Here is a 13,940-nt window from a genome sequence, read left to right as displayed (position 1 = left end):
CAGAGAGAAGAAATTCCTCCTCATTTTAGTTCTAAATGGTGAAACTATGCCCTCTAGTTCTGGATTCCCCCACGAGGGGAAACATCCTCTCTGCATCTACCCTGTCGAGCCCCCTCAGAATCTTTCCTTATCTCCTTTCCCAATACGAGTTCCCCCAGTCCTTTTCTTTTAATGAACCCTGCTGTGATTCCCTGTTCCACATCCCCCACTAGTGCCTTGTACAGAAGTAGTTCTTCTGTGGCGCTGTGCAATGGGCTATGGCTCACTCACGGGAACACCTTTTTTTTTTGCAGATCGTGCTGGGGGTAAGCGGTTTTCCAAGGACTTTGAGGAATCCAGCTCCAAGTTGGAAGATTTCTGCGCTGAGCTCGAGAGGGAGGTGAAAAAGACCCCACCGCTGATCGAAGCTCTCGAAAATGCGGAGGTTTTCTACGAGGCTCAGTACAAAGAGGTGAAGATCGTGGCAAATGTAAGTATCTTTATTTTACTTCGTCTCAAACTTCTCTGTGCGCGGGGGGCACCGGCCGCTTTCGTGTCCACAATAGAAACCTAGAAATTTACAGCGCAGAAGGAGGCCATTTCGGCCCGTCGTGTCTGCGCCAGCCGACAAAGAGCCGCACGGCCCTCGGCCAGTAGCCCTGAAGGTTACATATAAACCTATGAACAATGACGGAAAGGCAAAGAGCACCCAGCCCAACCAGTCCGCCTCATACAACTGTGACACCCCTTATACTGAAACATTCTACACTCCACCCCAACCGGAGCCATGTGATCTCCTGGGAGAGGCAAAAACCCTGGCCAATTTAGGGAGAAAAAATTTGGGAAAATTCCTCTCCGACCCATCCAGGCGATCGAGATTAGTCATAGACATAGACATAGAAACATAGAAAATAGGTGCAGGAGTAGGCCATTCGGCCCTTCAAGCCTGCACCGCCATTCAATGAGTTCATGGCTGAACATGCAACTTCAGTACCCCATTCCTGCTTTCTTGCCATATCCCTTGATCCTCCTTAGTAGTAAGGACTACATCTAACTCCTTTTTGAATATATTTAGTGAATTGGCCTCAACCAACTTTTCTGTGGTAGAGAATTCCACAGGTTCACCACTCTCTGGGTGAAGAAGTTTCTCCTCATCTCGGTCCTAAATGGCTTCCCCCTTATCCTTAGACTGTGACCCCTGGTTCTGGACTTCCCCAACATCGGGAACATTCTTCCTGCATCTAACCTCTATAAACCCGTCAGAATTTTAAACGTTTCTATGAGGTCCCCTCTCATTCTTCTGAACTCCAGTGAATACAAGCCCAGTTGATCCAGTCTTTCTTGATATGTCAGTCCCACTATCCCGGGAATCAGTCTGGTGAACCTTCGCTGCACTCCCTCAATAGCAAGAATGTCCTTCCTCAAGTTAGGAGACCAAAACTGTACATAATACTCCAGGTGTGGCCTCACCAAGGCCCTGTATAACTGTAGTAACACCTCCCTGCCCCTGTACTCAAATCCCCTCGCTATGAAGGCCAACATGCCATTTGCTTTCTTAACCGTCTGCTGTACCTGCATGCCAACCTTCAATGACTGATGTACCATGACACCCAGGTCTCGTTGCACCTCCCCTTTTCCAAATCTGTCACCATTCAGATAATAGTCTGTCTCTCTGTTTTTACCACCAAAGTGGATAACCTCACATTTATCCACATTATACTGCATCTGCCATGCATTTGCCCACTCACCTAACCTATCCAAGTCACTCTGCAACCTCATAGCATCCTCCTCACAGCTCACAGTGCCACCCAACTTAGTGTCATCCGCAAATTTGGAGATACTACATTTAATCCCCTCGTCTAAATCATTAATGTACAATGTAAACAGCTGGGGTCCCAGCACAGAACCTTGCGGAACCCCATAGTCACTGCCTGCCATTCTGAAAAATACACATTTACTCCTACTCTTTGCTTCCTGTCTGCCAACCAGTTCTCAATCCATGTCAGCACACTACCCCCAATCCCATGTGCTTTAACTTTGCACATTAATCTCTTGTGTGGGACCTTGTCGAAAGCCTTCTGAAAGTCCAAATATACCACATCAACTGGTTCTCCCTTGTCCACTCTACTGGAAACATCCTCAAAAAATTCCAGAAGATTTGTCAAGCATGATTTCCCTTTCACAAATCCATGCTGACTTGGACCCATCATGTCACCTCTTTCCAAATGCGCTGCTATGACACTCTTAATAATTGATTCCATCATTTTACCCACTACCGATGTCAGGCTGACCGGTCTATAATTCCCTGTTTTCTCTCTCCCTCCTCTCACCCTGGCTGTATTCTATTCCTTGCAGTACTTACCATTATATCTGCACCGTCCAACGAAAGGTCATCCAGTCTAATCCCAATTACCAGCTCTAGTCCATAACCCTGCAGGTTACTGCACTTTTATTAAGTACCCATCCAATGCCAGGGGATTCGCCGCAAATGTGTTCCCGAAACGTGTCTTATGTTCTCCTTGAGGTCTGCTCCATTGTCCTTCCCCGGTAACTTATTCCGTAAATCTATTACCCTCCCATCACCCCCCTGTGCTTGCTGACCTACATTGGCTCCCGGTCCAGCAACGCCTCGATTTCAAAATTCTCATCCTTGTTTTCAATTCCCTCCATGGCCCTCGCCCCTCACTATCTCTGCTATCACCTCCAGCCCCACAACCCCCCGAGATAATCTGCGCTCCTCAAATTTTGTCCTCTTGAACATCCCTGATTATAATCGTTCCACCATTGATGGCCGTGCCTTCTCTTGCCTCGGCCCCAAGCTCCCTCCCTAAACCTCTCCGCCCCTCTCCCTTCCTTCAAGACGCTCCATGTCAAATTTTTTTATCGCGTAATGCTCCTATGAAGCGCCTTGGGACGTTTCACTGCGTTAAAGGCGCTATATAAATACAAGTTGTTGTAACCAGCATTTTGTCGAGTGTGGTAGGTTTCTAGCCACTGTAAAAAGGAAAACTTGCATTTATATAGCGTCTTCCACGACCTCGGGACGTCCCAATGCACGTCACAGCCAATGAAATGGAGCCCAAAACGCCAGCATGGACTGGTTGGGCCGAATGGCCTGCTGTACACTCTGTGTCTTTGTTTTTTGTTGTATCACCCTTGCCATTGACTGTTTACTCACAGGCATACAAGACGTTTGCCAACAGAGTCAACAACCTGAAGAAGAAGCTAGACCAGCTGAAAACCACGCTGCCGGATCCCGACGAGTCTCCCATTCCATCTCCCAGCATGGACGCTCCGTCACCGACTGGCTCCGAGTCCCCCGTGCGGGCCGCGGAGGAGGTCGTGGCAGAGCCTCCACCAGCAGCGTCAGCGGCCGTGGTCAAGGCGGAGGAGAGCCCGGGGCCACCCACGCCCGAGGCCTCGGGGGATAACTGCGATGTGGAGGACATGGAGCTTTCTGACGATGAGGCTACCGGAGCCACCAACATCATAGGTACCTGGCTTGGAAATAGCAGCAGGACGAGGTTCCTGGTGACAGGAATCGCGCAGAACATAGCACATAAACGAGCCATTCGGCCCAACTAGTCCGTGCTGGTGTTTATACTCCACACGAATCTCCTCCCATTACATCTACCTCGTCTCAGCCCTTTCAGCATATCTTTCTATTCCTTTTTCTCTCTCGTACTTGTCTAGGTCCCTTTTGAAAGTATCCGAGCAGTTCGCCTCGACCACTCCCTGTGGTAGCGACCACAATCTAACCAGTCTCCGAGCATTCAAAACTTCTACCACCCTTTGTGTGTAGAAATGTTTCCTAATTTCACTCCTGAAAGGTCTGGCTCTAATTTTTAGACTATACCTCCTAGTACTAGACTCTCCAACCAGCGGAAATAGGTAGATAGAGAAAAACTATCAGTTCTCCTTAATACCTTGAAAACTTCGATCAAACCCACCCATTAACCTAGAGAATACAACCCTAATTTGTGTAATCTCCCCTCGTAATTCAACCTGGGAGTCCGCGTATAGAAACATAGAAATTTACAGCGCAGAAGGAGGCCATTTCGGCCCATCGTGTCCACGCCAGCCGACAAAGAGCCGCACGACTCTTGATCAGCAACCCTAAAGGTTACATATAAACCTATGAACAATGACGGAAAGGCAAAGAGCACCCAGCCCAACCAGTCCACCTCACACAACTGTGGCACCCCTTATACTGAAACATTCTACACTCCACCCCAACCGGAGCCATGTGATCTCCCGGGAGAGGCAAAAACCAGATTAAAAACACAGGCCAATTCAGGGAGAAAAAAATCTTGAAAAATTCCTCTCCGACCCATCCAGGCGATCGAAACTAGTCCAGGAGATCACCCTGACCGTATTCGATTCCCTGCAGAACTTGGATATCTGCGCCATCCAACAAAAGGTCATCCAGTCTAATCTCAATTACCAGCTCGAGGTCCGTAACCCTGCAGGTTACGGAACTCTTAAGTGCCCATCCAACCATCTCAAATGTTGAGGGTTTCTGCATCCACCACTCTTCCAGGCAGCGAGTTCCAGATCCCCACAACCCTCTGCATAAAGAAGCCCCCCCGCGACCCCCCCCCCCCTCTCTCTCTGAACCTTCCACCAACCACCTTAAAACTATCGTAATAGACCCCTCCACCAATGAAAATGGGCCCTTACTATCCACTATGTCCAGGCCCCTCAATATTTTGTACACCTCAATGAGGTCTCCTCTCAACCTCCTCTGTTCCAATGAGAACAAACCCAGCCTATCCAATCTGTCCTCATAACTAAGATTCTCCATTCCAGGCAGCATCCTAGTAAATCTCTTCTGTACCCTCTCTAGTGCAATCATGTCCTTCCTATTAAACGGCAACCAGAACTGCATGCAATACTCCAGCTGTGGCCTAACCAAAGTATTATACAATTTAAGCATAACCTCCCTGCTCTTATATTCTATGCCTCGGCCAATAAAGGCAAGTATTCTGTATGCCTTCTTCACCTGGCCTACTACGTTCAGGGATCTGTGGACAAGCACTCCAAGGTCCCTTTGTTCATCTACACTATTAAGTGGCCTTTCCTTATCAGCCCTCCCAAAGTGTATCACCTCACACTTCTCTGAATTAAATTCCATTTGCCACTGCTCTGCCCACCTGACTAGTAGATATTCTCCTGCAGCCCATGACTTTCCTCTTCATTATCAACCACACAGCCAATTTTAGTGTCATCTGCAAACTTAATCATATTCTCAGTATTCAAATCTGAATCGTTGATTATATACCACAAAAAGCAAGGGACTTAGCACTGAGCCCTGCGGAACCCCCACTGGAAAGATCCTTCCAGTCACAAAAACATCCATCAATCATTATTACCCTTTGCTTTCTACCTCCAAGCCAATTTTAGATCCAACTTGCCACTTTGCCCTGGATCCTATGGGCTTTAACCTTCATGACCAGTTTATCATGTGGGACCTTATCAAAAGCCTTGCTAAAGTCCATATATACTACATCATACGCACTACCCTCATTGACCCTCTTGGTTCCCTCCTTCGTTATAATCTACCAAAATTTTCTGGACTCTGGGGAGGTACCAGCGGATTGGAAAGCAGCTAATGTAACGCCTCTTTAAAAAAGGGGGCAGACAAAAGGCAGGTAACTATAGGCCGGTTAGTTTAACATCTGTAGTGGGGAAAATGCTTGAAGCTATCATTAAGGAAGAAATAGCGGGATATCTAGATAGGAATAGTGCAATCAGGCAGACGCAGCATGGATTCATGAAGGGGAAATCATGTTTAACTAATTTACTAGAATTCTTTGAGGATATAACGAGCATGGTGGATAGAGGTGTACCGATGGATGTGGTGTATTTAGATTTCCAAAAGGCATTCGATAAAGTGCCACACAAAAGGTTACTGCAGAAGATAGAGGTACGCGGAGTCAGAGGAACTGTATTAGCATGGATAGAGAATTGGCTGGCGAACAGAAAGCAGAGAGTCGGGATAAATGGATCCTTTTCGGGTTGGAAATCGGTGGTTAGTGGTGTGCCACAGGGATCGGTGCTGGGACCACAACTGTTTACAATATACATAGATGACCTGGAAGAGGGGACAGAGTGTAGTGTAACAAAATTTGCAGATGACACAAAGATTAGTGGGAAAGCGGGTTGTGTAGAGGACACAGAGAGGCTGCAAAGAGATTTGGATAGGTTAAGCGAATGGGCTAAGGTTTGGCAGATGGAATACAATGTCGGAAAGTGAGAGGTCATCCACCTTGGGGAAAAAAAAACAGTAAAAGGGAATATTATTTGAATGGGGAGAAATTACAACATGCTGAGGTGCAGAGGGACCTGGGGGTCCTTGTGCATGAATCCCAAAAAGTTAGTTTGCAGGTGCAGCAGGTAATCAGGAAGGCGAATGGAATGTTGGCCTTTATTGCGAGAGGGATGGAGTACAAAAGCAGGGAGGTTCTGCTGCAACCGTATAGGGTATTGGTAAGGCCGCACCTGGAGTACTGCGTGCAGTTTTGGTCACCTTACTTAAGGAAGGATATACTGGCTTTGGAGAGGGGGTACAGAGACGATTCACTAGGCTGATTCCGGAGATGAGGGGGTTACCTTATGATGATAGATTGAGTAGACTGGGTCTTTACTCGTTGGAATTCAGAAGGATGAGGGGTGATCTTATAGAAACATTTAAAATCATGAAAGGGATAGACAAGATAGAGGCAGAGAGGTTGTTTCCACTGGTAGGGGAGACTAGAACTAGGGGGCACAGCCTCAAAATACGGGGGAGCCAATTTAAAACCAAGTTGAGAAGGAATTTCTTCTCCCAGAGGATTGTGAATCTGTGGAATTCTCTGCCCAAGGAAGCAGTTGAGGCTAGCTCATTGAATGTATTCAAGTCACAGATAGATAGATTTTTAACCAATAAGGGAATTAAGGGTTACTGGGAGAGGGCGGGTAAGTGGAGCTGAGTCCACGGCTAGATCAGCCATGATCTTATTGAATGGCGGAGCAGGCTCGAGGGGCTAGATGGCCTACTCCTGTTCCTAATTCTTATGTTCTGATGTAAAAAAATTCAATCAGGTTAGTCAAACACGATCTTCCCTTAACAAATCCGTGCTGACTGTCCCTAATTAATCCTTGCCTTTCCAAATGTAGATTTATCCTGTCTTTCAGGATTTTTCTCTCTCATTTCCCCACCACTGAAGTTCGGCTGACAGGCCTGTAATTACTCGGCCTATCCCTTTCTCCCTTCTTAAACAAGGGTACTACATTAGCAGTCCTCCACTCCTCCGGCACCATGCCCAGATCCAAAGAGGACTGGAAAATGATGGTCAAGGCCTCTGCTATTTCCTCTTTTACTTCACTCAACAGCCTGGGATGCATTTCATCTGGGCCTGGGGACTTATCTACTTTCAAAGCTGCTAAACCCCTTAATACTTCCTCTCTCACTATATTTATTTCATCCAGAATATCACACTCCTCCTCGATAGCAGTATCTGCATTGCCCCTTTGTGAAAACAGATGCAAAGTATTCATTAAGAACCTTACCAACATCTTCTGCCTGCACACAAAGATTACCCTCATGGTCTCTAATAGGCCCTACCTTTTCTTTCGTTACCCTCTTACTCTTAATATATTTATAGAACATCTTGGGGTTTTCCTTCATTTTACTGGCCAAGAATTTTTCGTGCTCTCTCTTAGCATGCCTAATATCCTTTTTAATTTTGCCTCTTAGCTTTCTATATTCCTCCAAAGATTCTATAGTATTTAGCCGTTGATATGTGACATAAGCGTCCCTTTTTTTTCTTAATCCTCCCCTGTATGTCCCTAGACATCCAGGGGGTTCTAGAATTACTTTTCCCAGCCTTTTTCTTTAAGGGCACATGTTTGGCCTAAGCTTTCCGGATGATCTCCTTGAATGTCTCCCACTGTTCCGACACCGATTTACCCACAAGTAGCTGTTTCCAGTCCACTGGCCAAATCACTCCTTAACTTAGCAAAATTAGCTTTTCCCCAATTCGGAACTTTTATTCCAGACCTATCCTTGTCCTTATCCATAACCAACTTGAATCTGACTGAATTATGGTCACTGGCACCTAAGTGCTCTCCCACTAATACCCCTTCAACCTGCCCAGCTTCATTCCCCAAAACTAAATCCAAGACCGCCCCCTCTCGTGTTGGGCTTGCTGACTAAAAAAGTTCTCTTGAATGCATTTCAAGAATTCTGCACCCTCTATACCCTTCACACTAAATTTGTCCCAATCAGTATTTGGATAGTTAAAATTCTCTACTATTACTACCCGATGGTTTTTGGACTTCACAGCAATTTGCCTGCATATTTGCTCCTCTATCTCCCTCCCACTGTTTGGGGGTCTATAATACACGCCCAGGTAAACCTACGCTGCACTCCCTCCAAGGCTAATATATCCTCCCTTAAGTTGTGATGCCCAGAACTGCTCTCAGTGCTCCAGGTGTAGTCCAACCAGGGCTTTAGTTAACGGGTGATTTACTTGTTCTTCCCTCCTTTTGATCTGGGTTTCAGCTCCCCAGATCGGGCAACTCTCCCACTACCCTGAGCTGAATGGGTGTTCTTCATATACTGGTCATTTGACCGTTGGAGACATCACAGGGACAGATTTTTTTTTAAAATTCTCCACCCCCCCCCCCCCCCCACCTCTTCACCGGACGTCCACAAAGTCGCACTTTCCGGGAAGAGTCACTCGATGGAAATGAGAACCCTGGAGTAGTCCCGGGTACAGCAACCTCTTGTCGTGCCCTTATCGCAGCCCCAGCTGAGCCTGTTAATGCAGCACAGAGCAAGAATTTATCTGGTAATCGTGGCAATGTTAGTGGCCCAGCACAGCACCACGGGGTGCATTTACCTACCGATCATTGGGAAACCCAAACATCTTAACTCTCGAGCTCATCGCTCAGCAAATGACAGTCGGAAATCAAGCTCGACTTCCCCTGGTGCCCATGACGATATCCAATGGGCAGCCGAGGGTACAGACCATAAATTCAAATCTGGTGGCGGGGACAGTAAGGGTGCTGACATGTCTTCCACTGTCATTGTAACCCGTGTATAAACTGACCTAAGTTGTGCACCGTGAGAACACTGACCACTAGGTGGTGAACTTGTGGGAGACACTCCTAACCTGGACTTTAAGGTATAAAAGGGGAAGCTCCACCCACCTTCTTCACTTCAGTGCTCGCTAATAAAGGTTACTGGTCACAGAGTGACTCTCTCAAGTATGGGCCTTGTGTGCATTTATATTCTATAGTAAGGACATACTTTTGGCGACGAGAAACTGGGATTTAAACCACGCGAGCATGGCCACGAGCAGCACAGACGAGCGGTACTGTGTTGGTGATGATTGGGACGATTTTATTGAGAGACTACAGCAAAGTTTCGTCACCAAGGAATGGCTGGGACAGGATTCGGCCGACAAACGCAGGGCTCATCTGACGGTTTGTGGATCCAGGACGTACTCCCTGATGAAGGACCTTCTAGCGCCAGAGAAGCTGGCGGACAAGACTTTCGAAGAACTCAGTAAGTTGATCGGGGAACACTTTAAACCGGCGAGCAGCATGCACATGGTGAGACACTGGTTTTATCCGCACCGGCGGCGAGAAGGGCAAAGCGTTCCTGACTTCGTGGCAGACCTCCGGCGACTGGCGAGCCTATGTAAGTTCCCAGATGCATGCAGAGCGGAGATGCTGCGAGACTTTTTTTATTGAGGGCATCGGGCACGCTGGGGTTTTCAGGAAACTGATTGAGTTCAAAGACTTGACCCTGGAAACGGCGGCTTTGATGGCCCAGACATTCATCTCAGGGGAGGAAGAGACCAGAATGATGTTTGACAAGAATCTTGGTTTAAATGCAGCAAATGGACAGGGAGTCAACATTGTTAACGCTTCATACAGTTCTGCAGGCAGACAGGGGCAATCGGACATGCCCGAGCATATAGTCGAACCCAAAGGGGGAATTCAACAGAGATAACGGCTAGCTGAATGGCGATTCATGCCATCGCAAGGGACAATGCGGCCAGTAATGGGGCCATCAACACGTGTCAATGGTGCGCTTAAGGACAGTTACAGAGACAGTCAGAGACGATCGACTGATAATGGACCTTTTGTTTCCGACAACGGCTCATGTTGGAGGTGTGGAGGCAAACACACAGCCAGGGCTTGCAGGTATCAGCAATATACCTGCAGAAACTGCAACGTCAGCAGTCACTTGGCATGAATGTGCAGGAAGCCTGCAGCCAGGTTGATGTACGAGGAGGACAGGCCTGAGGGAAGCCCTACGAGGCCAAACGGACACTGGGGGAAATCGCTGGAAGCTGAAGTTCAACGAGTTCATGTGGAGCACATATACAGTTCATACACCAGGACGCCACCAATAATGATGAAAGTGCACCTCAATGGCATCCCAGTATCAATGGAGCTAGACACAGGGGCCAGCCAGTTCCTGATGAGTATCTAACAACAGTTGGACAAGTTGTGGGCGTCCAAGGCCAGGATGCCAAAATTATTGCCGATTGACGCACAGCTGCGGACATATACAAAGGAGATCATTCTGGTGCTAGGCAGCGCCACGGTAGTCATGACCCACAAAGATTCAGAGAAGAGGTTGCCACTCTGGATCGCCCCGGGGGACAGCCCCGCAATGCTGGGGAGAAGTTGACTTGCTGTCATGAACTGGAAATGGGGTGATGTCAACGCAATTTCTTCTGTGGAGCCAGTTGTCATGCTTACATGTCCTGGACAAATTTGACTCACTATTTCAACCTGGCATTGGCACTTTCATGGGAACCAAAGTGGTGATTCACATAAACCCGGACGCCAGGCCAATACATCACAAGGCCAGAGCGGTGCCGTAGGTGATGCGGGAAAAGATAGGCAAATTGGCCGCCTGCTGAGGGAAGGCATCATCTCGCCAGTCGAATTCAATGACTGGGCGAGCCCGATTGTGCCGGTGATCAAGGCGGATGGGTCGGTCAGGATATGTGGTGATTACAAGACCACCATCAATCGGGTGTCACTCCCAAGACCAGTACCCGCTACCGAGAGCGGAGGACCTCTTTGCGACACTATCCGGTGGCAAACTTTTTCAAAATTGGACCTGACCTCAGCTTACATGATCCAGGAGCTGGTGAGTGAGTCGCAGAAGCTGACCACCATCACGACACACAAGGGGTTATTTGAGTACAGCAGATGTCCATTTGGGATTCGCTCGGCCGCCGCGATCTTTCAACGAAATATGGAAAGCCTCCTCAAGTCGATTCCAAGGATGGTGGTTTTTCAAGACGACATCCTCATCACTGGTTGCAATACTGAAGAACACCTCCACAACCTGGAGGAGGTGCTACGCAGACTGGACCGGGTAGGTCTGCGACTGAAAAAGGCGAAATGCGTCTTCCTAGCTCCAGAGGTAGAATTCCTGGGGATGAGGGTAGCAGCAGATGGGATCAGACCTACTGCATCCAAAACGGAAGCGATCCAGAGAGCACCCAGACCCCGTAACACGACGGAGCTGCGTTCGTTCCTGGGGCTCCTGAACTATTTCGGTAACTTTCTTCCCAAATTGAACACGCTGTTGGAGCCGCTACACGTGCTCCTACGCAAAAGTCGCTAATGGGTCTGGGGGGACAGCCAGGAAAGGGCTTTTGATAGAGCAGGCAATTTGTTATGCTCCAACAATCTGTTAACGCTATATGAACAATGTAAGCAATTTGTTTTAACGTGCGATGTGTCATCCTATGGGGTTGGGTGTGTGTTGCAGCATGTTAATGCCAAGGGTCAATTACAGCCGATAGCTTATGCCTCCAGAAGTCTGTCCCAGGCAGAAAGGGGCTACGGGATAGTAGAGAAGGAAGCGCTTGCATGTGTATATGCAGTTTAAAAAAAAATGCACCAGTACCTGTTTGGCAGGAAATTTGAGCTGGAGACAGATCACAAACCCCTAACGTCTCTTTTGGCCGACAACAAGGCCATAAATGCAAATGCGTCGGCCCGCATACAGAGGTGGGCACTCACGTTAGCCGCCTATGACTATACAATTCGGCAAAGACCGGGCACTGAAAACTGCGCCGATGCACTCGGCAGGCTCCCACTAGCCACCACTGAGTGGGCAACCGAGCATGCTGCTGAGATGGTCATGGCTGTTGAAGCTTTCGAAAGCGAAGGCTCACCCATGACAGCCCGTCAGATCAAAGTCTGGACAAATATAGACCCGCTACTGTCTTTAGTCAAGAAATGTGTCCTGACTGGGGACTGGCAGCCAAGTATGGGGCATGCCCTGAGGAATTTAAACCATTTCATAGGCGCAAAGATGAACTCTCGATTCAGGCCGATTGCCTACTATGGGGAAACCGAGTAGTCATGCCCCAGATGGGCAGAGAGGTGTTCATCAGAGAACTCCACAATGAGCACCCGGGCATTGTCATGATGAAGGCAATTGCCAGGTCACACGTTCGGTGGCCAGGGATAGATGCAGACCTGGAACTTTGTGTTTGCAGGTGCAACACGTATACCCAGCTGGGCAGTGCGCCCAGGGAAGCCCCCCTTAGCCCCTGGCCCGCCAAGCCATGGTCACGCATCCATGTGGACTACGCAGGTCCTTTCATGGGAAAATTTTTTTTGGTTGTAGTTGACACTACTCCAAATGGATCGAGTGTGACATTCTTAATTCAAGCGCATCTTCTGCCACGGTAGAAAGTCTACGGGCAATGTTCGCTGCCCATGGTCTACCGGACGACTTGGTCAGCGACAATAGCCCGTGCTTTATAAGCATTGAATTCCAGGACTTCATGGCAGGAAATGGTATCAACAGTGTCAGAACGGCACCGTTCAAGTCGGTCTCAAACGGCCAGGCGGAACGAGCAGTACAGATAATCAAACAGGGGATGCTCAGAATCCAAGGGGGTTCCCTACAAAGCCGCTTATCATGCCTCCTGTTGGCCAATAGATCCCGACCACACTCGCTCACAGGGGTTCCACCCGCAGAGCTGCTAATGAAAAGGACACTCAAAACTCGATTATCCCTTATACACCCCACCATGAAAGAAATTGTTGAGAGCAGGCGCCAGTCACAATGTGACTACCATGACGGGAATGCGAGGGCGCGATGTATTGATGTCAATGACCTTGTCTTGGTCCTCAACTACGCTGCAGGGTCCAAATGGCTCGCAGGCACTGTGATTGCCAAAGAGGGGAATAGGATTCTGGTAGTTAAACTTACCAATGGACAAATCTGGCGCAAACATGTGGATCAAACAAAAATGAGGTTCAGCAACCCCATAGAAGAAGCAGAGGAAGAACACGATGTAGAGTTCACTCCACCACAGGTGACTGAACACCGGAACCAAGTGGAGGAGAGCCCAGTCACTGTGGGCAGTCCGGTCAGGCCTGAGGCACCGCAAACAGCAGACACTCAGGCCAGCGCCCAACAACCGGAGCCCCAACTCAGGCGTTCTACAAGGGAGCGTAAACCACCAGAGAGACTTAAACTCTGATCCAAATAAGACTTTGGGGGGGAGGTGATGTCATGAATTCAACTGTCATTGTAACCCATGTATAAACTGACCTAAGTGGTACACCGTGAGAACACTGACCACTAGGTGGTGAACTTGTGGGAGACACTCCTAATCTGGACTTTCAGGTATAAAAGGGGAAGCTCCACCCACCCCGCCTTCACTTCAGTGCTTGCTAATAAAGGTTACTGTCACAGAGTGACCTTCTCTCAAGTATGGGCCTCGTGTGCGTTTATACTGTATAGTAAGGACATATTTTTTTATCCGCTCATGGGAGGTGGAAGTCGCTGTCAAGGCCACCATTTATTGCCCATCCCTAATTGCAGCTTTTCATACAACTGAGGGACTCGCTAGGTCATTCCAGAGGGCAGTTAAGAGTCAACCACATTGCTGTGGGTCTGGATTCATATATCGGTCAGACCG

At 48.3% G+C, this 13,940-nt stretch overlaps 1 protein-coding gene across 3 annotated transcripts in view; it reads left to right on the top strand.

The window, feature by feature from the left end:
* LOC139240150 (regulation of nuclear pre-mRNA domain-containing protein 2-like) overlaps positions 1–13,940 on the top strand; it is an 86,350-nt gene that overhangs the window by 59,666 nt on the left and 12,744 nt on the right. For all 3 annotated transcript variants that reach the window (XM_070868534.1, XM_070868533.1, XM_070868532.1), the window contains exons 7-8: positions 294–469; positions 3,160–3,472. In XM_070868534.1, coding sequence (XP_070724635.1) covers positions 294–469; positions 3,160–3,472 — 489 coding nt within the window. The remainder of the gene's footprint in view (positions 1–293; positions 470–3,159; positions 3,473–13,940) is intronic.

The sequence above is a fragment of the Pristiophorus japonicus genome, chromosome 30, assembly GCF_044704955.1.
Source record: "Pristiophorus japonicus isolate sPriJap1 chromosome 30, sPriJap1.hap1, whole genome shotgun sequence".
Classification (NCBI taxonomy): Eukaryota; Metazoa; Chordata; class Chondrichthyes; family Pristiophoridae; genus Pristiophorus; species Pristiophorus japonicus.
Note: the sequence above shows the minus strand (reverse complement) of the source record. Positions and strands in the feature narration are given on the sequence as shown.